The sequence below is a fragment of the Arachis ipaensis genome, chromosome B10 (genome assembly GCF_059453495.1).
Source record: "Arachis ipaensis isolate K30076 ecotype BB chromosome B10, ASM5945349v1, whole genome shotgun sequence".
In the NCBI taxonomy this organism is placed as follows: domain Eukaryota; kingdom Viridiplantae; phylum Streptophyta; class Magnoliopsida; order Fabales; family Fabaceae; genus Arachis; species Arachis ipaensis.
Genome location: NC_142435.1, coordinates 5,339,900 through 5,366,137, shown reverse-complemented (window position 1 = coordinate 5,366,137; position 26,238 = coordinate 5,339,900). Strand labels below are relative to the sequence as shown.

The window sequence follows — 26,238 nt, the reverse complement described above, 5'->3', positions numbered from 1 at the left end:
ATTGAAGCAAATAACCAGGAGATGATGTTATAATCCTCCTGTCTCCATCACTTATAAGTTGTAAAAAAACACCAGCAGCACAATCTTCATCATTTTAAAACTGTGATGAAATTTTATTGAATTGAGATTATCTTAAAAGATTTTATTCAAAGATTATTACTAATACTTATTGATATCAAATTTTGTGATTTTTTTTATTGAGTTTGTCCCTAATTGAATGATCCAAAGAATGTGAATTAAAAACAGCAAATAAAGAAGATATAAAAAAAAAGATGATTTTAAATTTGCAGAGCTTGAAACCATGAATATTCAATCAACAAGGCTCTTGATACTACGAGCCAAGGACTGAAACAACCATGTAGAGTCAAAGACAATGTTAAAGAGGCAGAGTATACTCAGAAGAAAAGTAACAATAATCAATATTAGATTGTGAAGAAGTTTACAATGACTTGAGATACAGGCTACACAAGTTTGCTACTTAACAGACTTCCTAACCAACTCTCTGTTTATAACTAACTTTAAACATAGCTAAGACTCACCCTTCTCATCAATTTCATTTCTACCCTTAATATAAACAATGCCAGTTAATTAATTAATTAATTAATACCTAAAAGAAATTTACCAAATTAACTAAGATCAGAATAGTGAGACGACACAATCAAATTGGAAAGTCCGCCCGTGTAAGAAATTATATTGTGTGTTATTCTGTATGTAAGTTATATGTGTACATGCAGAAGCAAAAGCTATTTTGCATATGTTGGTATATAAATAAATTAATTAATTAAAAGAAGTAATTATCTATGATGTATTGGTGTGTGTTTAGTTAAGCATCTGTTTGTATTGCTCCTCCAAGGACTGTTGTCTCTGCAAGCGCATCTGATGGTTGAAGTTGCGTATGAATGCTTCGACGCGCCGATTCAACTCGTCTTGACTCAGCGACGGCTCTCTCCTAAGCGCTACCGCCTGCTCCTTGAATGTCTCAGACTTGTTCAATTCAGCCACACTCCCGGGCCCGCGGTTCTGCCACGTGTCACACTTCCTCACGTGCCTGCTTAACGGTATCGCCCGTCCTTCTGTTATGGCCTTCCACGTGTTCTCCAGCGTTTCATGTCGTTTCGCCCTCGCCACCACCCTCAACGACTTTCCAGTCCCGCTCCCACCTACAATTTCGTGCAAAACGACAACACACACTTTTAATCTCAACTCGTCTTTCCACGTCAAACGAAAAAAACGGTGAATGATAACGAGATTTGATACCTTCGGGAATGGATTTGGGCGGTCTACGTTGACCGAACCTTGCCGAAACGAGAGGTTTTCCCGGCGGAATCTCCGAGTCAATGCTCTTGAGCGGAATCAATGCGGATTCCTCCACCACTCCTAAGTCGATTGTCTTTTCCACCTCTTCTTCTTGTTCTTGGGGGTTGACGTGGTGAGCAGGAGGTTGTGGAATGGGAAGTGTTGTGTCGAAGGGATTGTGGTGGAAGAACTTGGAGGAGGCGACGATGGAGATGATGATGGCGTTGAGGAGAATATAGATGAATGGAGGCTTGAAGCAGAGGAGGCAGAGGTTCCAGAGTGTTGGGAAGTGAGTAGTAAGCAATGGAACAGTTGCCTTCACTCCCAGCGCCGTGAAGACGACGGCGGCGGAGAGCACAACCACCTTGAGGGAAAGCATGGAATTGGGTGTATAAGTGGTCAAGTAGTAGTGAGTGTATGATAGAGGGTACTTACGTTGGAATCCAAAGGGGAATTTATAAAGGAAGGGAAGACAGGGAGGGAATCAGATGAAATCTCAGCCGTTCATTGCACGGATATGGAATCTATTTTAGGTCTATGGGGTTGGCCTACTCCTAACAAGTCCTACTCCTTCACACTCTTAGCCTAAGTACGTCAAAAAAATAACATCAACTCAAAGGCTCTAATTATCTTCTATTCACCAATAAGAAACTGTCACGTATAGTAATTTGTTATCCGATTATTACGCATGTCTAATTCAATTTTTTTTTCTCTTTAAAATGTACTGTAAATGACAACTAATGTAAAATTTTATCTTTTTTATAATCAATTCAAAGAAAAAAAAGTAGAAAATAATCTTGGTGCACTACACATCCATATAATCATGTAACTAAGTTGACTCAAACTCAAATAGAGTCATATACGTTAATGATGAGTGAAAATATGCACTCGAAAATCTTTCATTACTTCGCGCTCATTATGAAAAGACGTTACTTTTTCCTTAACACGAAACTGCTCTTTCTTTTTGAATCTCTCTCAAAATCACTCAAACTGCAGTCACGATCTCTGCAAAAACCACTACTGGAGAAGAATCGCGAGAAGATTTGGCAAGAAACAACCAGAAACGAATGAAAACGGCAACAAAGATTCGCCTTCCTCCTCTTCCTCATTCTCCTCCTTCTTTTTCGCATTCCTTCTTCTTCACGTGTTTTCTCTTTATCTTCATTCTTTTGTTGTTATTACTGCTGTATTTTTTTTTGTCTTTTAATCTTTCTCTCCCTGATAAAAAGCAGTAAAAGGTGAGGGGAAAGAGTTTTGAATTGTACAGAACAGAAATGAACCGAAATGGACAACTCCACTGAACCGAACATCATTCATGTGCTGAATAAAACGTCATAAACATTTAATCATCAAGAAAAATATTTCTACATGCACAAGGACTCAATTGAACACACTAACAATCAAGTAAATCAAAATGAGCAACTCCACTGACTCGAGCAACATTCATGTGCTGAATAAAACGTCATAAACATTCAATCATCAAGAATAGCATTTTTTCACGCAAAAGAAGTCAACTGAACACATAACAAGCAATCAGGTGAACCGAAATGGTCAACACCGTTGAACCGAAAACCAATCATGTGCTGAATAAAACCTGATAAACATTCAATCAGTAAGAAAAATATTTCTGCATACACAAGGACTCAACTGAACACATTAACAATCAAGTGAATCAAAATGAGCAACTCCACTTAACCGAGCAAAATGTTAGTGTTGTTGGTGATGATTATAACGAAAGAAGAAGAAGAATCTGCGTGCGCGAAGAAGAAGAAGAACCTACGTGCGCGAATTTGAAAGAAGAAGGAGGAGGAGGAAAAGGAGGAGAAATACTATTCTTGTTGATTGAAAGTTGATCACCATTTATTCACCACATGAACATTGTTCGGTTCGGTGGCCTTTGTGATTTTGATTCACCAAATGAATGTTGTTCGTTTTGATGGCCTCCTTTTACTTTGTTCAAAATTTAAGATTATTGTGATAGCATACAACAATCATTTTCTAGCTGTCTCAACGTAATAACCTCATTCAACTGATTTGAAATTGAATCATTCATTGTTTCCATTCAGAAGTGTAGATCGAAAAAGAAAACGAAGAAGAAGAACGATGGAACTTATTACATTGAATTCAATGCAGATCAATAATGAAGAATGCGAGCAGAGAAGAAAAATGCAAACAGAGGAGAACGACGAATTTTATTAAGAAGAACGAAAATGCGAGAAGAGAACAAGGTTTACGTTGAGAAAGGTTTATCACGCAGCATAAGGTTTATGTTATATACGTTATATGAGGCGCGTGTATAACAAATGTCTAAGGGAGTTGGGGAGGTGTGTCTGATTGAAGTTACTTAGATAGTTTAAATGAAAAAATTACATGGATGTAGAGTTTTTCCAAAAAATAATATTCTAAGTTAATCGCATGCTTTGTATAATGTATATAATTTTTGAGGAGTGCTATACATACAAGTCATTTTTGTTTACAAGTCTTACATTGGGCCTAACACGCGCGTTACTGAACCATCTTTGCGTGTTTCATCTTTGTTTCCTTTTTTACGAAAAAGAAGAAGAAGAGACACAGAGAAAGAAGAAGAAGAAGAAGAAGAGGAAGAGGAAGCACGGAAAAAGAAGAAGAAGAAAAAGAGGCACAAAAAAAACGTGAAAACGGCGTGAATATAAATGACTTGTATGATTTGTATGGAAAAGCGTTCTCTCTTTGTCTTCGATCTCCTTCTGTTTTTTTTTATTTTCATGGTTTCTGAAATTAAGCTTTGAAATTGTTTTGAAGATGATGGAACTTCAGAAATACACCCGAACGATTACAAAAATACACCCAAACGATTACAGAAATACATACAAAGGATTACAGAAATACACCCAAACAATTACAGAAATAAACCAAACGATTACAGAAATACACCCAAAGGATTTAAGAAATACACCCAATATAGGAGGAGACAGTATATTTCTTCTTGAAATCTTTTAATGTTTTGCTGGTTAAGGGTTAGACACATGACAGAGACAATCTAAAAAAAATCTAGAAAAACAGTAAAACAGTACCTTAAATAATGTTTTTTCGTTTTTTTTGGTGATTTTGATGAAGGAGAAAGAGAAAACGAAAAAAGGAGAAGAAATTTCAATAAAAAAAAAGAGAGGAAGAGGTGGTGTTGATGACGATGATAACCAGAGAGAAAAATTACGAAAAAGAAGAAAAAGAGACACGGAGAAAGAAAAAGAGAAAGAAAGAGGAAGAGAAAGAGAAAGAGGAAGAAGAAAAAGAAGCAAAAAAAAAAATGTAAAACAGCATGAATATAAATAACTTGTGTGATTTGTATTAAAAATTACTTGTACGTGGAGAATCACTCCTTACATTATCCTCTAATTATATCTACCCTTAAGCCGTAGGAGTTTCTACCGAAGTTAGACGTGGAAGGTGATTATAAATGTCCATGCAAATTGCAAAGTAAAGTGAACGAGGAAGAATAATATTGACATCTGGTTGGGGAGCAAGGCATGCACATGCGGGCACACGTACGGATATATATGGCACGTATCTACTGTAGCATTATATTTCACATTGATGATGACTATCTGACCATCCATCTGTGTCATCAAATGTGGACCGTCTAATTAAGATACGTTACAAAAGATAATAACATAATTAAAGGAAAAGGAGGAAAGGTCTAGTAGTGATATGAGCTCATAAATTCCCTGAAAAGAGTATAATATTATTATATGCATAGTGTAGGAATTAAGAAAGGATTACATAGTTAATTACATTAACTGACTGACAATGACACTCCCAAATTAAATCCAAAATCTTGGTTTGGACTTTTCAAACCGTAACTTAAGGAGTTTCTGGATGGGAATATAAACACCACAAAATGAGTGATTTTGATTTGATTTTGGTCCAAATTACCCGCGTAAAAAGGCACGTATCTCAACTACACCAGCTGGTCTCATTCTCTTGCATTGCTGAAGAGATAAAATGGTCGGTTCGATAAAAAAACAAAAAGAAGTTAATGAGCTTCGGAACTTTCTTAAATTGATCCCATGAAAATTGACTCCTCTTGTGTTGGTATCAAGGACGAAAGCGCCATGCAATTGCACCAAAAGGTACAGACAAAAACTACATATGTGATCCACCAAGCTAAAAGGAACCTTTCAACAAGATTTTTAATATTTTTTATCTTAAATAAATATAATATCAGGAACCAATATTTTTATTAAAATTTGACTAACATTTAAATATAATTTTACATAATTAAAAATATTAATAATAACTATTTTTTTTTGAAAATGCATAATAATAACTAATTAATAACTACAAATTACAAAACTTAGTTATCTCATCCTAAAAACAACAAATGCTATTTTAATTCACACCTTCAATTTAATATGATATGATAAATGAGCATATATTATATACACAAGTCAATCTTTAAAAAAAAATAGCTATGCGCAATTGAAAAAAGAACAGATTAAACAATTATTTATTTTGTTTATTATTTTTAATTCGTAGGTGTGAATGAATATCTTCAGTCGTCTTCATTTTAAATTGATCGCACATTAACACCGACGAGTGACCAGTGCAAAATAGATAAGAAATAATAAATGTATAATACATCATAATAAGTGATATTTAATTGAGGTAGTATTGTAGTAAGTCAAAGTATAAGTGTGAAAATAGTAATTTCCTTGGAATTGATTCATTCATGATGATTCTCGGTGAATTAGCAACAATATAACTTTGTCACAGATTTTTAAGGATATTCTCTTCGGATATATTCCGATTCATTTTCAGTTAGGTTTTTCTTAAGAATCAAACCAGAGACTCTGTAATCGTAGCTAACGTTATTAATAGGTCAATGAAAATGGTACTTTTTTTTTCGTTGAGTAAACTACCAACACTGTATTTGAAAATTTAAATACTGACAAAAAAATAATTATATAACATGAAAATGACAAAAAAAAAATCTCCTAAAAAATTGACAAAAAGTTTAATATTTAATTTCATACATAGGAACCTAGCTAGGATCTTAATTAGTTGATGGTAAAAACTCAGGTGAAGTCGACTTCATATGAAATTGATACCTGAGAGTCGTTAGATGAAAATTTAGTCAAATCAGTCAAATTATTTAATGACTCTCAGGTATCAACTTCACGTAAAACCAATTACACCCCTTATTAGTTGATATATTAGTTCTATATTTCAAAGTGCTGGCTTTTCTTCATATGTTTTCGTCCTTATACTCTAGTAGATATGTCATCGAATAAACAAAGTATTCATGATTTAGCAAAACAGACAAAGAAGAACTGTAATTGGTGGAAAATTAGCGTAGTCCAAAGTTGTATGTGTCGGCAAACAACGCTCTCCATATATGCACTTTCAACTGTATCCTGCAACTGCCACATATATTCTAAAGAAAGTCAAGATAATTAGTAATATTTTAGTTAATATAAAATTTATTTTATTTTTACTTTTCTTCTTTTAACAAAAAAAAAAAAAAAAAAAAAACCAAAAGGAGTGTTCGTTTTTTTCTTACTATTTTTTTATGTTAACTATAAATTTATTAAATATTTGATTCCAAGATCCTTAAAATATATACTTAGTAACTAATTATAATTATTTTTAATGGCTAATTAATTATACTCGGATCAGACATGATTAAATTCAATTTTAATGGATTTGAGTATTAGTTTTAAAATTTTAGAACTCGAACCATGGAATCTAAAGAAATGCATATTCTTTTTTCTTTAATTAAAAAAAAATAAAAATTTATTATTTTTGGATCACTAATTTAGTATTTTTTTTAAATATTTTATTTAAAATATTTTTTCTTCTTATAAAATAAATAGATTTTAAATAGATATTTATGAGTTATAAGTAAAAATTTTTATTTAATAAAATTATTTTTATTTAAAAATTCTATTAAATAAAAATAATTCTAAAATTATGTTTCTTTGATTTTATTAAAAAATATAATTATTTTAGTTAATATTATATACAAATTTTATATTCTATTAGAAAATAAAATCCAACTAATTTAGAATATTCCAACGTTTGTATTTTTTATATAAAAAAACTTTTTAAATTTTTTTGTAGAAATTAATTGCGCTAATGAATAAGCTTTCAATGTTGTTCAAAAACCTCTCATTTTCCAAAGAATTTTTCAGATTTTTTTTATCTTAAAGGTGCGTCGTCTTTTTGGAACTGCCATGTAACTAATATAATTTTTTGAGAAAATGACAAATAGGTCCCTGACTTTTTGTTCCGCGGACATTTTCGTCCTTGACCATTGAAAAATACTTTTAAGTCCCTGCCTGACCTTCACAAAACTTGGACGGATCAGTCCCTCCATCCAAATGTCTCTGTCAGGGATTAATCCGTCCAAATGCCTCCGTCAGGGAGTGATTCGTCCAAGTTTTATAAAGGTCAGGGACTTAAAAGTATTTTTCAATGGTCAGGGACGAAAACGTCTGCGGAGTAAAATGTCAAGGACCTATTTGTCATTTTCTCTAGTTTTTATATTGCTACAAGTAAATATTTACAACAAAAAATGAGTCCCAATTTTAAGATGACCGACCCCCTAAATCCAATTCATAGAACGTCTTTCTCAGACGCTAGAAAAAATGCATCTCAAGTACACCAATTAATGAATATAAGAAGATTAATGTCAGATCTACAAAAACAAATGATTGATTTACCTATTTAATATTAATTAAAAATAAATAAAATTTAATAATATATATACATCTTTATCTTTTAACCTAAAATTTTTTTAAATTATAATAATTATTTAAGTTAAAATTAATTATGTGATTTTATTATTATTATTATTATTATTATTATTATTATTAATTTTTTTATAAATTTTATTTTTAATTAATATTCAATTATTCGAATCCATCTAATCTAAATTTAATCGATTTAAATTAGTTCAAATATATTTATAAAAATATTAAATTTGAACCTATTTAAATTAATTAAAATTTAATCTATTTGATTTTATTTCCCATCACATATTCACATCCGAATTAATCCGAGCGGTGAATACTTTTAAATTTAATTACGCAGTAGCAGATAGAGGCATTGAACTCCGTGCCTAATTATTATGTGAGATTAGGTTTGAGCCACACCCACACCTAAAGGCTAAGGGGATAAAGATAAGAAAAGAAGCAGCAGTCAAGGTTTCAATTCAATACTAGTGGAGTTTAGCTGACTAAGGGTGGAAATGGAAACGTATGGAGTAGTACTACTATATCATACTATACCCGTATTAATGGATAATTTCTGTAGGGCCCACCCGCTATTAATTAACTCAACAAACTGGCTGGTAGTTAAATGGCGGTTGATAACATTTGGATTTTCACAAAATGGATAGAGTTATTGCCAAACACCGTCTAAACTCTAAAGCGATATAGTGTGTTTTTAAGTTATGCAGGGTAAAGGTGGCTTGAAATGATTTGAAATTTGAAGGCTATGCAAGTTTTATTTGATATTTTTATATTTAATGAACGTGAATACTTTTTTTTTAAATCTATGTTCGACCAAAAACAAGAATTACTTATTTTTGCATTTAAAATAGTTCGTTGAAAAATTATGATTGTAATTAATTTTTTTTTCTAATATTGTCCTTATGTTATCTGTCAAAAAATATTTATTGTTGTAGTTAATTCTTCTTTCACCTATTTTATTCTTCTAATTGTACAAAAAAAAACTCAAACATTCTCTTTTATATATTTTAATGTTATTTTGAAAGAATTTTTTATTTATCTTTAGAAAACATAATTTTAGTAAAAAAAAAGTATAAATATTAAAATAGATAAATAATGATTAAAAATATAGTTTTATGTTCTTTTTAGTAGTTTTACAATTTACAAATAGAAATAATTTTAATAAAAATTATCTAAACACAATTTATTTTATTATAATCAATTTTAATATTAAATTATTCAATATAAATTATGTTGATATCAATTCAATTTTAACCAAACATAAGTCTACAAAATTAAATAAGAATAAACTCTCATGCATTACAAACTCAAATCGAAACACATTTATAGATTTTTTTTTGTGATTACTATTTTTTTTTGTGTGACTACATTTATAGATTGTTTGAATTTTAGTGTTTGATTTGTTGAGGTTAGAGGTTCCTAGATCCCTGCTAATTACTATAATAGTATAATTACAATTACACGGTGGTTGTGTGGTAGGTAATTATATATGGTCAAAAACGAGTAAAAGGATACGGGAACAAGCATAACGATAAAGCCTTTCTCTCAACATCTTTATCTATTATATATTATTAATTTTAGAGTATATATCTATTTTGGTCTTTAAAAAATTTCAGACTGAACACTTTAGTCCTTAACTAAAATTAATTATTTGATTGATTCCTAACAATTAATTTCATCAGTCACTTAGGTCCTTTATTCTGTTAACTCTAACGGAGGACAAAATAATCCCTGACAACTCTAACAGTGGATAAAATGATCCATGATCTCCTCTGTTCGGAAACGACACCGTTCTCTCCCAATTTTCATCATATCTCGCATAACACTAGCAGTCTAACACTGTAACTTCAAACTACACAATGCACACTCTATAAATTTAACGTTCATAAGAAAAAAAATCCTCAACTTGTTCTCAACCAATTCATACTCAGGAAACTAATGCCTATGTCTCTCAACTAGTTATCGTCTTCGATGGATCCCATGAATCTAGACAGCAAGTCTGATTTGTTAAGACCCGTCGTCGTCGTTGTCATCTCCCTCTTCCTCTGCCATATCATCTCCATGACCATATTGTCCACCACTCCGATCGCTTCCTTCAGCTTCTTCTCTGAACCAATGTTCAGTAATCGCTTCAGTTTCCATATGAGCAGCAACGGTGATATTGCTCGTTGTATTGATAGCTTGGATGCGAGATCGAAACTATTTGCCAACTTGGACTCTGGAAAAGAAGGAATGAAGCACTCGGTGTCTATTTCAAATGAGAATTTGCATATGATGTCGAAGGTGAATCTTCTCATGATGTCCTAATGTCCAACAATCTATATTGCTTGCCGGAGAGTGGAGAAAGACGTGCCCTTGGAGTAGTTGTGGAACTTGGTCTTGAGGATGTCATGGACGTGTCGGGGTTGGAGGTGATGTTATCGAAGACGTGGAAGTGGATGCTTTTGGTGAGTGAAGTGCAGATGAGGTGGATGTACTAGTCACAAAGATTTAGAAAGTGTGTGGTCCATGAAATAATGAGGTAGGTGCGATATGTGTGACAATTACACCATAGCTTAATCTTGGAGCTAAAGAGGAGGAAGGAAAAGATGGAAAAGAAGACTGTGAAGGTGAAGAAGGAGAGTATGAATGTTAGGGTTATACGAGATATGATAAAAATTGGGGAAGAACAGTGTCATTTTTGAATAAAGAGGGATAATTTTGTCCCTTGATAGAGTTGTCAGGAATCATTTTGTCCCCTGTTAGAGTTGTCAGGAACTATTTTATCTTCCGTTAGAGTTAACGGAGTAAAGGACCTAAGTGACTGACGGAATTAATTGTTAGGGACTAATCGAGTAATTAATTTTAGTTGGAGACTAAAGTGTCCAGTTTAAAATTCTTTGAGGATTAAAATGGGTATATACTCTTAATTTTACCATTAAAATATAAAGTAATACTATAGTGCTGAAGGAGAAAATTTTCAGCAGATGATGAAACTAGGTGGCGTAGGAAAAAGCTTACGCGTGTATCTATTGTCTCGAAAGTCCCGACAAGTCCTGCAGTGTGCCTAGAGATTGATGGAAGAGTACAATTAATTACATGTTATTTGATTTTGTTAATGATAATAATTAGGTTGTTGGACTTTTTTTAGAAGTCCAATAAATATTTGGTATGTAATGTATTGCGAGTTCAAAAAAGATTGTACAGCCCGAAAAAATGAATAATGATAATAATAACACATTAGTTATAAATAATTTATTGGTACAAAAAAAATCAAGTCCCAAATGAATTAAATTCTTGTCTTCTATTTTTTTTTGTTGTACTTTATTTTTGCTTTGTACAAATTTTTTTTATTATTTGTTTACCTCTATTAAAATTTGTAATTGTGATAATTGTATATTATGTTTATCATTATAATTTTTTTAAAATATAAATTATTCATCTTACTAAAAAGGACAAAATAAATAAAAAACTAACTATTAATAGAGTCATATCAAAGTAATATTTATAATATAAAATAATACTAAATAAATTATGAGTAATCTAATTTTATAAAGTATATTTTCATATATTATTCATACACAAAACAAACAACAACTAACATACATGAGGTAGTGCCAATGAGTTATAATTCAAATAATATAATCTTTCCATACTCACCAAAAAAGTTGCGGGTTCGAATCTCCCTATCTTTAGTAAAAAAAAAAAAATACATAAAGTAGTGATGTTTGTGAACCTAACTATATATACGTGTCTTTTTATATCATTTGACAAAGTGGCATATTTAAGAAAAATTAGAAGAAAAAATTTATACATAATTTACACACTTATTTTAATTAAAATAAATATTTGAAAAAATTAATTAAAAAGTCTAGCTATTTCTACATTTAAAATAAAATAAAAAAATAATTTCGCATATTTTTTAAAATCTAAAGGCTAGATATATAACCTAAAATATTTAACCTGTATAACATGCAATTAACCCTAAATATTGTATAAATAACGAAGATGTATTATTATTGTTATTTGTAGAGTGGTGAGCTCTTATATTTTGAGATAGCTGTGAATGATTTCTGATAAAACCCAATAACAAAAGTACGCATAGGAACGTATATGCCACCACCACCAACACCTCCTACACTTCATTTGGGACTTGATTTTTTTTTTGGTACCAATAAATTATTTATAACTACTGTGCTATTATTATTATTATTATTATTCATTTTATCGGGTTGTACAATTTTTTTATCACAACATCCAATCTTTCTTGGACCCGCAATACATTACATACCAAATATTTATCGGACTCCCAAAAAAAGTCCAGCAACTTAATCATTATCATTAACAAAATCAAATAATATGTAATTAAATGTCCTTTTCCATCAATCTCTGATACACTGCAGGACTTGTCGGAACCTGGGAGGCAACAGATACACGCGTAAGCTTCTCTACTACGCCACTTAGTTTTAGCACCTGCTGAAAATTTTCTCCTTCAACATCATAGCATTACCCTAAAATATATCACATGTCATTCTCTTATTAAAACTCCGCTACTTTTAAGTGAGTAAAAGAGACTACACTATTTTTCTTAAGAAAAACTACCATTTGTACCCATAAATTTTGTAAATGCTGACAAAAGTACCCATCAAACAAGAAAACTAACGTTATACCCATAAAAGATGGGTTCCGTGTGACAATAGTACCCAAACCGTGATTTTTCATTGATTTTTTTAATAAAATTCCCAAATTACCCCTTTTATCTTCTTTCCCAAATTCTAAATTTCACAACCCTCATCCTTCGTCTTCCTCTGCCACCGCCAGTCACCATTCCCTCAAGACCAAGTATCTGATGTCTTCCTCCAATCTTTATCCTCAACCTCCATCTCTCTTTATTCCAATCCTAACTTGTTCTCCAAATCTAAATCCAAATCAACTTTAACATCATTATCCTTGTTGTTTCTTTCTTCTTCGGATGCAACAACAACACTAAGAAAGCACACCCTTATCAAACTCTTCAACCTGAATATTGTTGTTCTTCTTATTCCAAAGCAATAAGTAGCAGAATTTAGCAACCAGAGCCAACAAGAGGCCAGTGGCCATGTTCTCTTTCCAACGGTGACTCCAAACACTGCTCAGCGCCGTCGATCTGTAGAAAAAGGGGCTACTGTTAGAGTATCTTCATACGATTTGGTGAACTGATATTCACATCGCAGCCGCCGCCGCTGCTCAAGCTAGGCTTCCGAGGCCACCGCAGAACCCTCTAGAAGGTTGTGGTGGTAGTAACGTTATTGTTGAAGGATCTTGTTTCACTTTGAGTACTGGAGAACAAGGAGGGATGATGGTGGTGGGGTACATTGATGAGGATGAGCTTCTGAACATGCCGAGTATGATCGAAGACATGGCCAGGGGAATGCAGGGTGAAGAAGGAGCCACACTCCCAAGCCCACCTTCGACGACGACATCATCACTGCTCCTCCGGTGAGTTCCCAGCGAAGCTTCTCCTCTGCAACAAATGCGACCGAGGCTATCACATCTTCTGTCTCCGACCTATCCTTCCTTCCGTTTCCAAAGGCTCTTGGTTCTGCACCTCTTGTTCCCACAGTGACACCAAGAAACCAAAATGTATGTTTTTTTTGTTAATTTCAAACTTTTTTTTCTTTTTCTATACGAGATCTACAAATTCATAATATTTGAACAATAATTTCAGATAATTAATAATCCACAGTTTTTAATCTTTTTAATTTTTTGGTGGTTGGCAACAGCAGAGGAAAACGAAGGGTGAGAGTTGTGAAATTTGGAATTTGGAAAAGAAGATAGAAGGGGTAATTTAGAAATTTTATTAAAAAGTCAACGAAAAATCACGGTTTTGGTACTATTGTCACACGGAACCCATCTTTCATGGGTAGTTTTCTTGTTTGATGGGTACTTTTGTCAGCGTTCGCAAAATTCATGGGTACAAATGGTAGTTTTTCTTTTTTTTTACTAAAGACAAGAAAACTCGAACTCGTGACCTCTTAGATGAGTATGGGGAGACTATGTCATTTGAGTTATAACTCATTAACAAAGAGACTATACCATTTGAACTATAGTCGTTGACATGATTAATTACAAATTTTATAATTAAAATATGTAACATAACATTCTTTAATTATAATTAAAATTAAAATTGAAATATAACTATATTATTGTATTACTAACTATTTAACAATCAAAATGTGTCATATGATACTTTCATTAAAATTGAGATAAAATATTTTTTTCTAAAATTAATAAATTCCTTTCCTCCATTCTTTTATTTACTTCTCTTTCCTTCTCTATTTCTCTCTATCCTACTCACTCTATATATAATTTTTATATTTTATATTTTATATTATTAATTTGACAAACTAAAATGTAGAGATATTTTTTTATTATAATTAAAATAAATTTTTTTAAAATTAAAAAACTCTCTCTCTCCTTCTTTTTTTTATCTTTTTCTTTTTTCTTTCATTCTTTATTTCTTTCTATCTCTCTGTGCTACAGAAAAATAAAATTAATAAAATAATATAATTTAAATAAATTCATAAAACTATAAAAAATACAATAAATTTATAATTAAATATAATTAAAAATAATCACACAATATTATTCACATAAAAATATATATTATTATTATATGCATATTTTTTTATTTAGTTTTAAATTTTTATCGTTTATCTTTTTAATCGATATTTTTAATTTTCTTCTTTCAAATATTTATTACATATAATTTATAGAGAATACTAATATCGTGATTATTTAGAATCATTCAAATGTTTTAAAAAAAATTAATTTTGAGTTAATTTTATAACTATTAATATAAATTTTTTTATACTAATATCTAATTATATTTATATATAAACAGTGAGAAAAATATTATTTTTAAGTGACAAATATGAAAATAATTATTTTTATTTATGTAATAAACTTAACACCTAATTAAATATATATATATATATATATATATATATATATTAAATACTTTCATAACGAGTATTAAAATTAATTATTAGTAGAAATTTAAACTCTTTTACATAAAAATAATAACTAAAAAACTTATTATTTAATTTTGTTTCTATAAAAATCCTATTCTTTTTAGTCGACGGAAACTTTTGTCCCATACAACCTTTTTGTAAAAGTAGTTTAATTTTATAAATTTTTTTTTGTTATAATCTATAATGCCGTGACAAAAACAACGTAATTTTAAAAAATTCTTATTCCTATAATATTATTACGAGTAAAAATACTAATTATCAATAATGTCTTACCCTTTTACTTTAAAACAAAATTAAAATTTGAACAATACATATTTTTTTATTCAATACACTGGAAAAATCAAGTATGAAAACACAATCATCGAGTTCATTTTTTTAATTCTTTGGCCAATTCAAATTTCTCTGTTGAATGATTGCATAAAATATTTTATCCGACAATGGCAATGTATATAAATCAAACTATTTTCTTTTTGTATTATCTTAAAATCTACTGTCGTGTTTTTTTTGGTGACTTAAAAGAAATCTACTATCGTGTTACCATTAATTATTGTGCGACTATTATTTAAAAATAGGAGAGACAAAATTTTATATGGTAACAAGGTATATTTAGTCAAAAAAGAAAAATGTTTAAACATTAACTAATTCATGTTAAATAAAGTAAAATTGTACATTAAATCAAAGTAAAATAAATAAAGGCAAGTCCAATAGTCAAATTGAATCGCAATTTATCAAATGAACAAAAATAAAAATTGAAAAAACTCAATCTAGCTAAATTTATTGTTTTTGTCGCTAATAGGAGAAGGTAACACTAATGGTTATATTTTTAACATTTTCCCTCAAGCAAAAGCCTCTCTTTTTGGGTTTGCTTGATTTGCTATTTTTTCACTTTTTGGGGTTCATCAAGGATCGAACTCTTGACCTTTTGGACATAACGCTCTCATACCATGTCATGAAACTACTCATCCTAAAAGCTCTATACATAAAATATTGCTGGTAAAAAATAATAAATTTTGCAGGTCTTTTAACATTCTTTGTAGAAATTTTATGTAATTTATTTTGTTTACTATAAATGTAAATTCTTAATTTATTATCATAGAATGGAGACAATGTGATAAAAATATAAAACCAATAAAATCAAAATCAAGATAAGGAAAATTAATTAAATTGAACCAAAATCAAATCAAACTTAATTATATCTTATGAAATCAAGCTAAACTAGATAGGGTGCATATAAAAAATGTAAACTGCAGAGATGGTTCCTTTGGCATTCAATGTTTCGCTTGACCATGGAGAGATCCCTTAACTGTTTGAGCCCAAAAGAAACCAAAGAGAAGGAAAGATAATGTTACGTTTTTAACATAAAAATAAAATACAACTTGATCTTAAGAAGTTGAAATATATAATCCATAACCACAACTCAAGAAGAACTAGAAAGAGGAACAATTATTAGCCGATGCAATTGATATAATATGAGCAAATTAAAGTTCCTTAGTAATCCCATAAATTAATGCAACCATGATAAAAATACATCATATGTTCTTCACAAAAAGAGCACATGCACTTGTATTAAGCATCAATGTTTTTCATGTTTCTATTGTGGAACTCTAGATCCTAGAACTAGAACACATATCTGCATCATCAATATCATTCTATCTTTGTGCACATAGCATCACTCATTCTTCTTGTTCTGTTTCAGCATTTGCTCAACCTGTCCACTATATGGATGAACATGATAAGCATACTGCTGAAGAACAGAAAAGATAACCATTTCTATACAAACCAAAATGTTCTGCATCGCTTCCTCGACATGCTCCACGTCTAACTTCAAATGACGAGGCTTGAGTACGCCCATTCCTCCTAAGATGTCAAGCAACATTCCCTGCATGCATTTTCCCAGACAGCGTTCATTATTTGAGAAGGATAGGCTGAAAGTCAGAAAGTGTAGGACAAGGAAAACAATTCGAGAGCACATGGGTGATGCAAGATATTTAAGGCAGTACAAAGTTATGAACTCTTGAAAAGGAAGACCTTGCCATCATAAGACAAATTAAGAAGGATGTAAATTTGAATATACAAAACATCTTCAGAACAATTAATTAGGAAAGTTAATTTGAAGCATAACTTAAAGGGAAGTTACTTCTAAAGAAAATCACAATATATAGATCAGAAAACTGTTGCAGTTGAGTTTTGCTAGGCAAAACCACATAAATAGCAGACATCAACAGGTTGAAGACTTGAAGATCAACAAGTCATATGATTCACCGAAATACTCAATTTGATTTAGATGCTGTGTAATCATTAGCCACAGAAAATCCCAATATCATGCAGAATAGTTTTATTTCTTCAGTAGCACCACTAGTTTTTTGTACTAGTCTGCTTTAGGCGGTATTGAACAAAGCTTATCGGATGATGATAAAAGAGAACAAATTACCTGCCAAAAGCAGAAGAAAACAATTCCTTTGATGCATAAGAACTTTGCTAGTGGTTTGTGTGGTGCCAATTCTTTTGCAAACACATGGTAAAAGACCACCAGAGAATACAAGGCCAAGGAAACAGAAATGTTGAGAATAATGGTGAATCCCCAGCTCAACCAATTTGGATACAGCCCAACTGCTTGTAACAAAATCATCAGCACGGAACACACTGGTCGGATCACAACAAACTGCCATGTCCAGTACTTTAGAAGCTTTAGCGTATGGTGGTTCAGTCGAACAGTATGAGGCTGCACAACATCAATTCACACTATCATGAAAAACCATGACATCAAAACAACATACACTCCTTGTTCCTTTTTATCTGTCACTAACTAATGACTATTTGGTACACAGTTAGATCTAAGAGAACATCTCTGAAATCAAAACCTAACATGTGATGTACATAGAGTGAACTAATTAACACATAAATTGAATGAAATGTAAGGTAGTACCTGGAAAAGTGTCATGGGAAAAGAGTGGTGAATTTCCCTGCCTTTGATCTCATCAGGCACAATGTTTCTGCTGATGGATATGTTCAAGTAACTGTACATCAAAGAGAGGAACTTGGCAATGACAAGAGCTTCATAGCATTCCTTGATGGACTCCAAGAAAGTGAAGAACTCCTTGCTTCCCCTAATATCCAAGAGTCCCACAAAGGAGACAACAGCATAGATGGGAGCCATGAGGATGATGATGATAATAGCCTTTTGCTCCTTTGGATTCTTCCAATAGAAGAGATGCTGTGACAGTAACTGCGTCGTGAAATGCATTGAAAGCATAACACAGAATCCAGATCCCATCATAGTGATCTGTGCAGGATTCAAATTTCTGAAATCCATCGCTACTCACGAAATCCTAGAACCTGATAGACACGGACAGAGTCATACACTTATGGACATGTTTCTTTGAAAACAACCTAGTTTATGTCGAAATCCGGCATGACAAGAACTAGAAAGCAAAATATGATTGAGTTTGGATGAAACATGGGAAGAAGTGAAAGAAGGAAGCATACCTTAGTTGGATTGAAGTTGAAGCTGATGAATGATCGAACTCGTTTGTAACTTTGACTGACCTCAAGCTCAAAGGCTCCCCAGTCCAACAACTACTTCTCTCTTGGCCAAATGTTGCTGTGCTTCGTGGTGTAAAGATTGGGTCACACGTGAACCAATAAGATCTTGCCACTTCACCCACCCTGCTTCACAAATCTCAAGGCCAAACACGTTGAATTCACCGTTCTAACTTCGCGTGCTTTGCGTGGAATGGAATGGCCCAATGGATTTTGTTTATTTATTTCACTAATTTTATACATACAGAGATATTAAAATCAAAATCTTGAATAATTTAGGTAATTGGTACTTCAAATGTTTTTTTTTTCTTGTCATGTAATAAAAGTTGTGTTGATGTGTTCAACATTACCATAGAAATAAATTCCGCTCAACCCTTTTTTTTAACCCCCTCTATACATTCTTCGACAGTGTTGAATTTCTTAAATGACCCATGAAAGCGTGGTAAGAAATAGTGTTAGTAATCACCCAACAAATAATATATTTTCGCATGATAAAGTTTAGGGAACAGCACTTTTATTAAAATTTGGCTAACACTTAACCAGCAAAAAAAAAGTAAGTAATCTCACACCGTTAGATATAATCTCAGACCACTAAAAATACTAATAAAAACGGTAATTAAATATGTAAAATCAGTGTCTCCAGCTAAGACAAATTGAAGACTCTAACATGGCACCAAGTCTAGATATACAATATATGATGAAGCTGTTTACATGAAAAAAGAAAGGGAAAACAATAACAAATGTACATATCTGAAAGGTAACGATTAAAGATAATAATGATTGGAACAATCCCATAGGAGAAGGGATTAAAACTCCTCTATCTATTAGGAACTATTGCTCCTACTTGGCTGCTGCTATCAACATTATCTGACACTATTGGCATCTCTATGAAATATGTCTGCATTATTTGCTTGGCATCAGGTTCATCCCACTCAAGTGAATCCCACCAACACTTTGCTCCTTTGATTTCCAAAGCATGCGGTGACAATAGTTGCTGGTTAAGGCCTACTAATTCATCAAGATCAAAGGGTAATCTCTTCAGTGCATCACAAGAAACTACTTGAAAAGAGCATGGAGAGCCATAACTCATGAATCCATCATATATTCCTTTTAAATTTGGCATGAACTCCAACCTCAATTTCCTTAATCTAGGCAAGTGAATTTTGGCAGCATGAATGTCATTACTGTTTCTTCCTCCTCCTTCCCATCTCATCAAATCCTCCATCTTGTTGCAGTGGCCGACTCTAATTTCTTCAAGATTTGACAGTTGAAGCAAAAGGTTCCCTGAGAATAGGCTCTTCAAATTTGGACAAAATTCTACATTTATGATCTTTAATCTCATAAATGCAGATGAAGGCATCACTTCCCTACATATCATCTGCAAATTGATCAAATATCTCAGCACCAAAGTCTCCAGCATAGATAAATCAATCTGCTCAGTGTCAACAATTCTTTCTACACTGTAACAGCAAACTACTGTGCATTTCTTGAGCTTCTCTGCATGCAAAAGGCAAGTAGTTAACTCTGTGATATCATAGCAGTCAATAAACTTCAACTCGGTAGTATTTTCTGGGATTGAAATTTCCTCTTTGGCAATGGATATGCTGAGAAATGCCACACTCCATTTCTCCGAAAATTCTTGGATTTCTCCTGGTCCAACATTGAACTTGAACTTCTCTAGCTGAGCACAGTGACCAGAGCAAGCATACAGATTATAGAGATCACAGTGCCAGAAATCCACTTCAAGAGATGATAATCTTGAGGAGGATATGATTTCACCGATGCTGATTTCAGAAACGCTCAGTGGCAATGACTTTTGAAAGACGAGAGCATTAGATGCTAATAACTCCTCTAGAAGGGTTAAAGCTGAGAGAAAACCAGATGGCAAGATGTTAATCATGGTATTGGAAATATTTAGTCTTCTCAGGTTGCATAGCTGTTCTGTCCCATGGGGAAGTTGCTTTATGTTTCGGCAACCCGAAAGGTCGAGAACCATCAACTTAGTGAGTTTTGCCACAGAAGGGATCAATTTCAAATTCCAGCAATTGCTCAATAATAAGGCACATAGATTCTCTAAGTTAGAAACCGAACCCGGCAGCACATGGATCCCAGTGTAAGAGAGATCAAGAACCTTTAGGCTTTGCATGAAATCAAAGAAGTCATAAGGTATGTTTTGAGGGAAAGAGTTGTATTGCAATAACAGGGAAGTAACAGCTGGACATGATGGAGGATTGCCAAGAAAGATATTATTCAAATCATTTTTCATCAATGACACCCTTAGAGCATCTTCTGTCCATTCATCAATTTGGGGAGGTTTCTTCAATTTGTTGCCGGCTTTGACAATGCAGTGCCATCGAGGATCTGTTTTCATGATTGTCACGGCCATATCTCGTATTAAGTCATGCATTTTGACACATTCCATCTCATTGTCTGCAGCATTTTCCAGCAAGCATGCATATTTTAGTTCATTCAATATGATTTTCCCCTTCTGTTTGCTTGTTGAAATGCTATCCACTGCACCTAATAAACCTTCCCACATCCAATACTCAATCAATGCATTTGCATCAACATGATTACCTTCAGGATAGAGAGCACAATATAGAAAACAGGACCTACTTGTGTCATCCTTCAATTTTGTGAAGCTGAATTTCAAACGAGAGAAAACAGATTCTTCCATTTGTTCTATGTTGAGAGCTGAAGCTTTTAACCCCATCAATGAAATCTGCCACTCTGAACTATCAGTTGCATTTCTCAAGGCACGCCCCACGGTAACAATACCAAGAGGCAATCCCATGCATTCTTTTGCCACATCTTTTGCAATCAGTTTGATGTCCGGAGAGGCCAATGCTTCATCCCCAACTTTGTCCCTGAAGAGATCCCATGCTTCATTTTCTGTAAGAGCCTTTACTTTAACATCTCTATCTGTTTCCATGCCTCGGCAAACGCTTACCCTTCGAGTAGTTATTAGCAGTTTGCAACCGTTCTCCACAGTTGGAATTGGTATTCCAACTCTTTCAAGAGAGAATGGCTCCCATAGATCATCCAGAATCAAGGCAAAATTCTTCCTTCTTTGGAAAGCTTCAAACAGTGTGGCAGCTCTTGAAGTCTCATCCTGAAATCCTGAAAGGTCTATATCAAACTTCCCTGCAATAACCTTTTGTAACTCCTCAGTTTTCATGTCCTTTGAGGAACTAACCCAAATAACACTGTCAAATAGTCTATTTTCCCTCAATAGTCTATTGTTAATTTCAGCCATGATAGTTGTTTTCCCCACTCCACCCATCCCATGAACACCAATAATTCTCACTCTATCATCCAATATGAAGTTCAAAATCTTGTTCAAGCTTTTCATTGTTGTTTCGTGTTCCATTAGCTTTGTTGTTGGAAGGGTATGCCCTTTTCGAGGCGAAGTTTCAGCCAATGAATCATCTGCAAATCGACCTTTCTCTAGAAGCTCTCTCACCTCCTCCATTTTTTTCTCAATAAGTTCTCCTCTCTTTATTCTTGAACTATAATAAAATGGAGAGAGAACACTTGTGCTTCCACTTTCTTGTTCAACTTCCCTTATGATCTTATTTACTTCATTTGCAATCTCATCAACATTTTTCAGCCACAATTCCACTTCTTTCTTTGGATTCATCCCTTTTTGAAGCCACATTTGATTTAGCTTGGCACACATGTCGACTTTCCGGGCATCTAGCTCCTCCAACAATGACTTGAGCTTGTTCAAATTCCTTTTGGGTCTTCTAAGGTGTCTAATATGATGACCAAGTGATTCTTGAAGACAGTTCTGTGTACAGAGGCAGCTCATAACGCCCGTGATCGCACCAACGATGTTAATAGCCATTTCAAAATCAAATATATATCTGGTTAAGACACAAGGAGGTGCTCTTCAGTTTGGATTAATTATATAGTATGTAGTCTCAATATGTCTAAGAAGATAAGAACAAATCTAGAAGTTATTTTACACATTTACACAATTTGAATATAGACTTATTTCAGAAGGATCTGTCATACCTTGCACTTTCAGGAAAAGCCTCACTTGTGAGTTCAAACCGTCGCTGCTGGATCTTGAATGAAAGTACAAAGATATAAATAAGAGACACATTAAAAAGAAAAGAACAAAACTAGTAATCAATTATCAGTTTAGAAGGGTCTAAAACAAGTTTTTTAATGTTGAGCTCACCTGATAAGAATTGATGATCTTCAGCTTCAATTAACACCGGCTAGAACCTCCAAAGAGAAATGGAATGCTTGAAGCTGTATTGCTGTTTTACAACAATAGACATTGACTCAATGTGTTGAGTTGAATGTTGACGTGTGATAGTGTGACAAAATATAAAAATAATCATGATATGTATCTACAAAAAACCAGTAACCAAATCAATTACCAATATAAAATAGACGTTGAAATACAATACACATTAAAAAAAGTTAAACAATACACGTTTATACACAAATATTTCATGACTGAATTGGTGATTGATTTTTTATATACGTATAACATTTTTTATTTACAAAATTAAAATAAATCACCTCAGCTAGACATTTTGACATGAGATTTATTTATTATTATGTTTCTCAGAGGAAAAAAAATTAGTAAAAAAGTTGTAAATGTATTCATAAACGTGTGATTAAAGGCAAATTACGATTAGTGGTCACTGAACATAGCCCGTAACTTCCTATTTGAGATCCTACAGGAAAATTGACTTTGCTCTTTAATTTTTCTAGCATTTTTGTTTTTGGTCCATAGCCACCTATCTACGCATTGAAGAAAATAGCAGTAACCTTATACATGCAACCACATTAGAAAGTGTAGCTTGAAGAAAATAGCAGTAACCTTATACATGCAACCACATTAGAAAGTGTAGCTCGGTGTCTCTAACCAGTTTAACGTATATTAATTGATGGCAAAACTAAGTTGGATATTGGCTTCAGTCTCACTATGATTGATTAATAGTTTAGTACTGTTTTATTTCAACTTTTGGCCACAATAGACATAGTCCAATCTAATGCTCTTTTTATAGTCTTCTTTTTTAAAGCTTTTCGAACATTCATTTTCTTTGTGCTTTTTGCCACTCCCTTGTACACAAATAAGAACACGTTTTCCCTTATTGTAAATCACAGTTTTATAGGTTCTTGAGTTCATATATATAACATAAAGATTAACAAAGTCAGAAGATCTATAGTATGTTGTCATTTACATTGTTCAGTATTACAGAACAAAGAAATTCATGGAGCAAGCAATATCTTCTCAATATGTTGGCTGCTTTCTATGATGCAGTGTGCCCCGCTGCCTCAGAGAGAGGGAAGTATTTGTACACGACAGGCTTTACCTTTCCTTCTGCAATTGCTGGCCAAACATTCTTCTCCCCTTCACTAACAATCACAGCTTTATTTTCAATGCTTCTATTCCGCAAGCCGTCCCCTGCATTCAATCCAACAAAATTCTGGTTATTGGTTGTCATCAAGACCTCATAAGGCAGCACCTTTGATCACATTAAGGCTCTTTCACACCCATTGAACACATTTGTTTTCTTCACTCATCGCCTTTTGCTCCCATTCATTTCTTAATTTAAATTCCTTCTCTCCTTTGAAGCTAATGTCGATGTTTATGAACCCCTGCTTCATGCTATTAGCCTTATTTCTCAAGAACCTCAACGCCCAACATGCTTCCTTCTTTCCATTAGCCATTCAACAACATTCTTATTATCAACAATCACGCTTAGCTTTTTGCTAATTTCCGCTTCCTCTAGTATAAATTGTAGTGATAATTGTAATCCTACAAGTGCTGCATCACCTTTTGTTTTTTCTACAATTATATCACCCATATTGCACTTCACTGCACCATGTGGATTTGTTATATATCCCCCGGCCAAAAAAGCGTTAGTGACTGGGTTATATACAACCCAATTTCATCACAATCACTTTCTTTCTTTTCCAGTCTGTTCTAGATTATTGCAATGGCTCCTTCTATTCTTTTTGTCTACAAGCCATTGTTTTGTAAGAGCCAAAAAATAGGATGATCCAATTCTTTTTCTCATACTATATATCTCTTGGATCATCCAACTCTCAAACCACATTTAACCACCTCTATGTCTGTCTTTGCCTCCGTCTGATCAGAGCAAGATCATCTTATGGGCAGATCTGGGTTGGTCCGGAAAGTCATGGAAGAGGTGGGCTAAGTAAAAGAAAAGAATTAAAATCCCTGATTCTGCTCAGTTTATACTACCCCAACATAAGACTTCCTACCATAACTTAGATAAGAATTTGCAGATTTACAATGCGACTTAGATGTCATAACTCAAACAAAAGCATATAAATGGGTTGACTTCACAGTTTTTTATCAAACAGAAAAATATGTATTAGCTTAGTTTCTTTTTTCCATTTTTTCTTGTTAGAGGCAGTTCCATACTAAATGTAAAAGCTAGCAAAATCAGCCCAGCATCAACCTCATTGTGTAATCCCTTTCCTTAAGTTGCATTATATGAGCATTGCAAAAGGAGAGCTTCACAAGACTGTGGGAACTGGCAAACATAATCACTTAACTTCAAAATCAAGTTAAATTAAACTAACTGTTTGTAATAAATAATAATAATAATAATAATGACTCTAGAACAGTAGCAAAGAGCATAACATAAACTGAGTGACCAAAATACCTGTAACTATAGGGAAATGATGTAGTGGCACTTCCATACCCATACTTGCACCATCATCAGAATCATGAGTGTAACAGTAAATATAAGCAGAATACTCAAAAAAAGCAGATACAGGATAAGGCATGGTGCTGAATTTGTAACTAAGCGACAGTGGTGTTGAGAATGGAGCCGAGGGTGCCCAAGACGGCAAAGGCGAGGAGGGGGCTGACGTCGAGGGTGTCGAACACAGGGGGAATGATGTTACGGAAGAGGTTCAGGTAGGGATCGCACAGGTCTCTCATGGCAGACAGTGGCTGCTTCTCCCACGGAATGTTGGGGAACCAACTCAGCAGAACCCTAACCATCAGAACGCCGCTGTATATGTCCAGCCACTTCGCCAGCCCCGCAGCCACCACCGTCAGCGGCGTGTTCAGGTACCCGCTCGGCCTGTCCGTCAGCGACGCGAAGAACAGAGGCCCTACCGAAGACATGGACATGGACATCGTCATCGGAGGAAGAAGCTTGTGGCAGAAGGCTCTGAGGGAGAGTAGGGCCATCCCGGACAGGCTGGTGAGTGTGCGGGTGGAGCCTTCCAGAAGGTGCGGTGCTCCCTCGGCGGCGACAATTGGGGGATTGAAGTTGCGGCGGAGCGGAGTGAGAGAGAGTGAGGGTTGTGTGTGTGTGAGGCAGAGCATGTGAGTCTTCGAAGCCATGATTGCTGGGGAGAACGCCATCGCCATCGCCATCGCCATCTGCGAATTAGGGATTAGGGGACTTTCTTCCTCTTCCTCAAATTAATCTTTTTTAGGTGACAATAAGACATTAAAAGAGATTTTTTTTTTTTGGTGACTTTTATCAATAGATAAATATGAGTTAATACTGTCCTAAACTTACCCGCGAGTTTTAATTTAGTCCCTAAGATTTCAATTGTCTCTATTTAGTCTCCAAAATTTATAAACGTGCCTCATATTAGTTCTTGAGACGATTTTTAGTATAAAAAGGTTAATGGAACCCTGTTATAGACTATCAGATGTCACATTA

General features: G+C 33.4%; 4 protein-coding genes across 6 annotated transcripts; all 4 read right to left on the bottom strand.

The window, feature by feature from the left end:
- Nucleotides 1-397: 397 nt before the first annotated feature.
- Nucleotides 398-1,719, bottom strand: LOC107623449 (uncharacterized). Its single transcript, XM_016325711.3, has 2 exons — nucleotides 1,258-1,719; nucleotides 398-1,160 (listed from the first exon to the last, which is right to left on the bottom strand). The coding sequence occupies exons 1-2, from the start codon at nucleotides 1,673-1,675 to the stop codon at nucleotides 820-822; spliced, it is 759 nt and encodes a 252-aa protein (XP_016181197.1). The 5' UTR covers nucleotides 1,676-1,719; the 3' UTR covers nucleotides 398-819.
- Nucleotides 1,720-16,489: 14,770 nt separating this feature from the next.
- Nucleotides 16,490-18,802, bottom strand: LOC107622282 (uncharacterized). Its single transcript, XM_016324148.3, has 4 exons — nucleotides 18,506-18,802; nucleotides 17,946-18,355; nucleotides 17,451-17,741; nucleotides 16,490-16,898 (listed from the first exon to the last, which is right to left on the bottom strand). The coding sequence occupies exons 2-4, from the start codon at nucleotides 18,330-18,332 to the stop codon at nucleotides 16,689-16,691; spliced, it is 888 nt and encodes a 295-aa protein (XP_016179634.1). The 5' UTR covers nucleotides 18,333-18,355; nucleotides 18,506-18,802; the 3' UTR covers nucleotides 16,490-16,688.
- A 373-nt stretch (nucleotides 18,803-19,175) lies between these two features.
- Nucleotides 19,176-23,347, bottom strand: LOC107622279 (disease resistance protein At4g27190). Its single transcript, XM_016324145.3, has 3 exons — nucleotides 22,746-23,347; nucleotides 22,577-22,629; nucleotides 19,176-22,425 (listed from the first exon to the last, which is right to left on the bottom strand). The coding sequence occupies exon 3, from the start codon at nucleotides 22,404-22,406 to the stop codon at nucleotides 19,377-19,379; it is 3,030 nt and encodes a 1,009-aa protein (XP_016179631.2). The 5' UTR covers nucleotides 22,407-22,425; nucleotides 22,577-22,629; nucleotides 22,746-23,347; the 3' UTR covers nucleotides 19,176-19,376.
- A 295-nt stretch (nucleotides 23,348-23,642) lies between these two features.
- Nucleotides 23,643-26,021, bottom strand: LOC107622284 (ylmG homolog protein 1-1, chloroplastic). 3 transcript variants are annotated; one of them, XM_088504186.1, is made up of 2 exons: nucleotides 25,219-26,021; nucleotides 23,643-23,987 (listed from the first exon to the last, which is right to left on the bottom strand). In XM_088504186.1, the coding sequence occupies exon 1, from the start codon at nucleotides 25,947-25,949 to the stop codon at nucleotides 25,359-25,361; it is 591 nt and encodes a 196-aa protein (XP_088360312.1). In that variant the 5' UTR covers nucleotides 25,950-26,021; the 3' UTR covers nucleotides 23,643-23,987; nucleotides 25,219-25,358. The 3 variants fall into 3 exon arrangements, with proteins under 3 accessions (XP_088360312.1, XP_088360307.1, XP_088360317.1); XM_088504181.1 differs by having other exon boundaries at nucleotides 23,643-25,086; nucleotides 25,219-26,012; XM_088504191.1 differs by having other exon boundaries at nucleotides 23,643-24,740; nucleotides 25,219-26,012.
- Between the last annotated feature and the right edge of the window lie 217 nt (nucleotides 26,022-26,238).

Coding starts and splice junctions, on each gene's coding strand:
- LOC107622279 (XM_016324145.3), bottom strand. CDS start 22,406: ATGGCTATTAACATCGTTGGTGCGATCACGGGCGTTATGAGCTGCCTC.
- LOC107622284 (XM_088504186.1), bottom strand. CDS start 25,949: ATGGCGATGGCGATGGCGATGGCGTTCTCCCCAGCAATCATGGCTTCG.
- LOC107623449 (XM_016325711.3), bottom strand. CDS start 1,675: ATGCTTTCCCTCAAGGTGGTTGTGCTCTCCGCCGCCGTCGTCTTCACG. Junction 1,161..1,257: donor GCCCAAATCCATTCCCGAAG/GTATCAAATCTC, acceptor ACGAAATTGTAG/GTGGGAGCGGGACTGGAAAG.
- LOC107622282 (XM_016324148.3), bottom strand. CDS start 18,332: ATGGATTTCAGAAATTTGAATCCTGCACAGATCACTATGATGGGATCT. Junction 17,742..17,945: donor TTCCCATGACACTTTTCCAG/GTACTACCTTAC, acceptor GATGTTGTGCAG/CCTCATACTGTTCGACTGAA. Junction 16,899..17,450: donor TTTTCTTCTGCTTTTGGCAG/GTAATTTGTTCT, acceptor AAATGCATGCAG/GGAATGTTGCTTGACATCTT.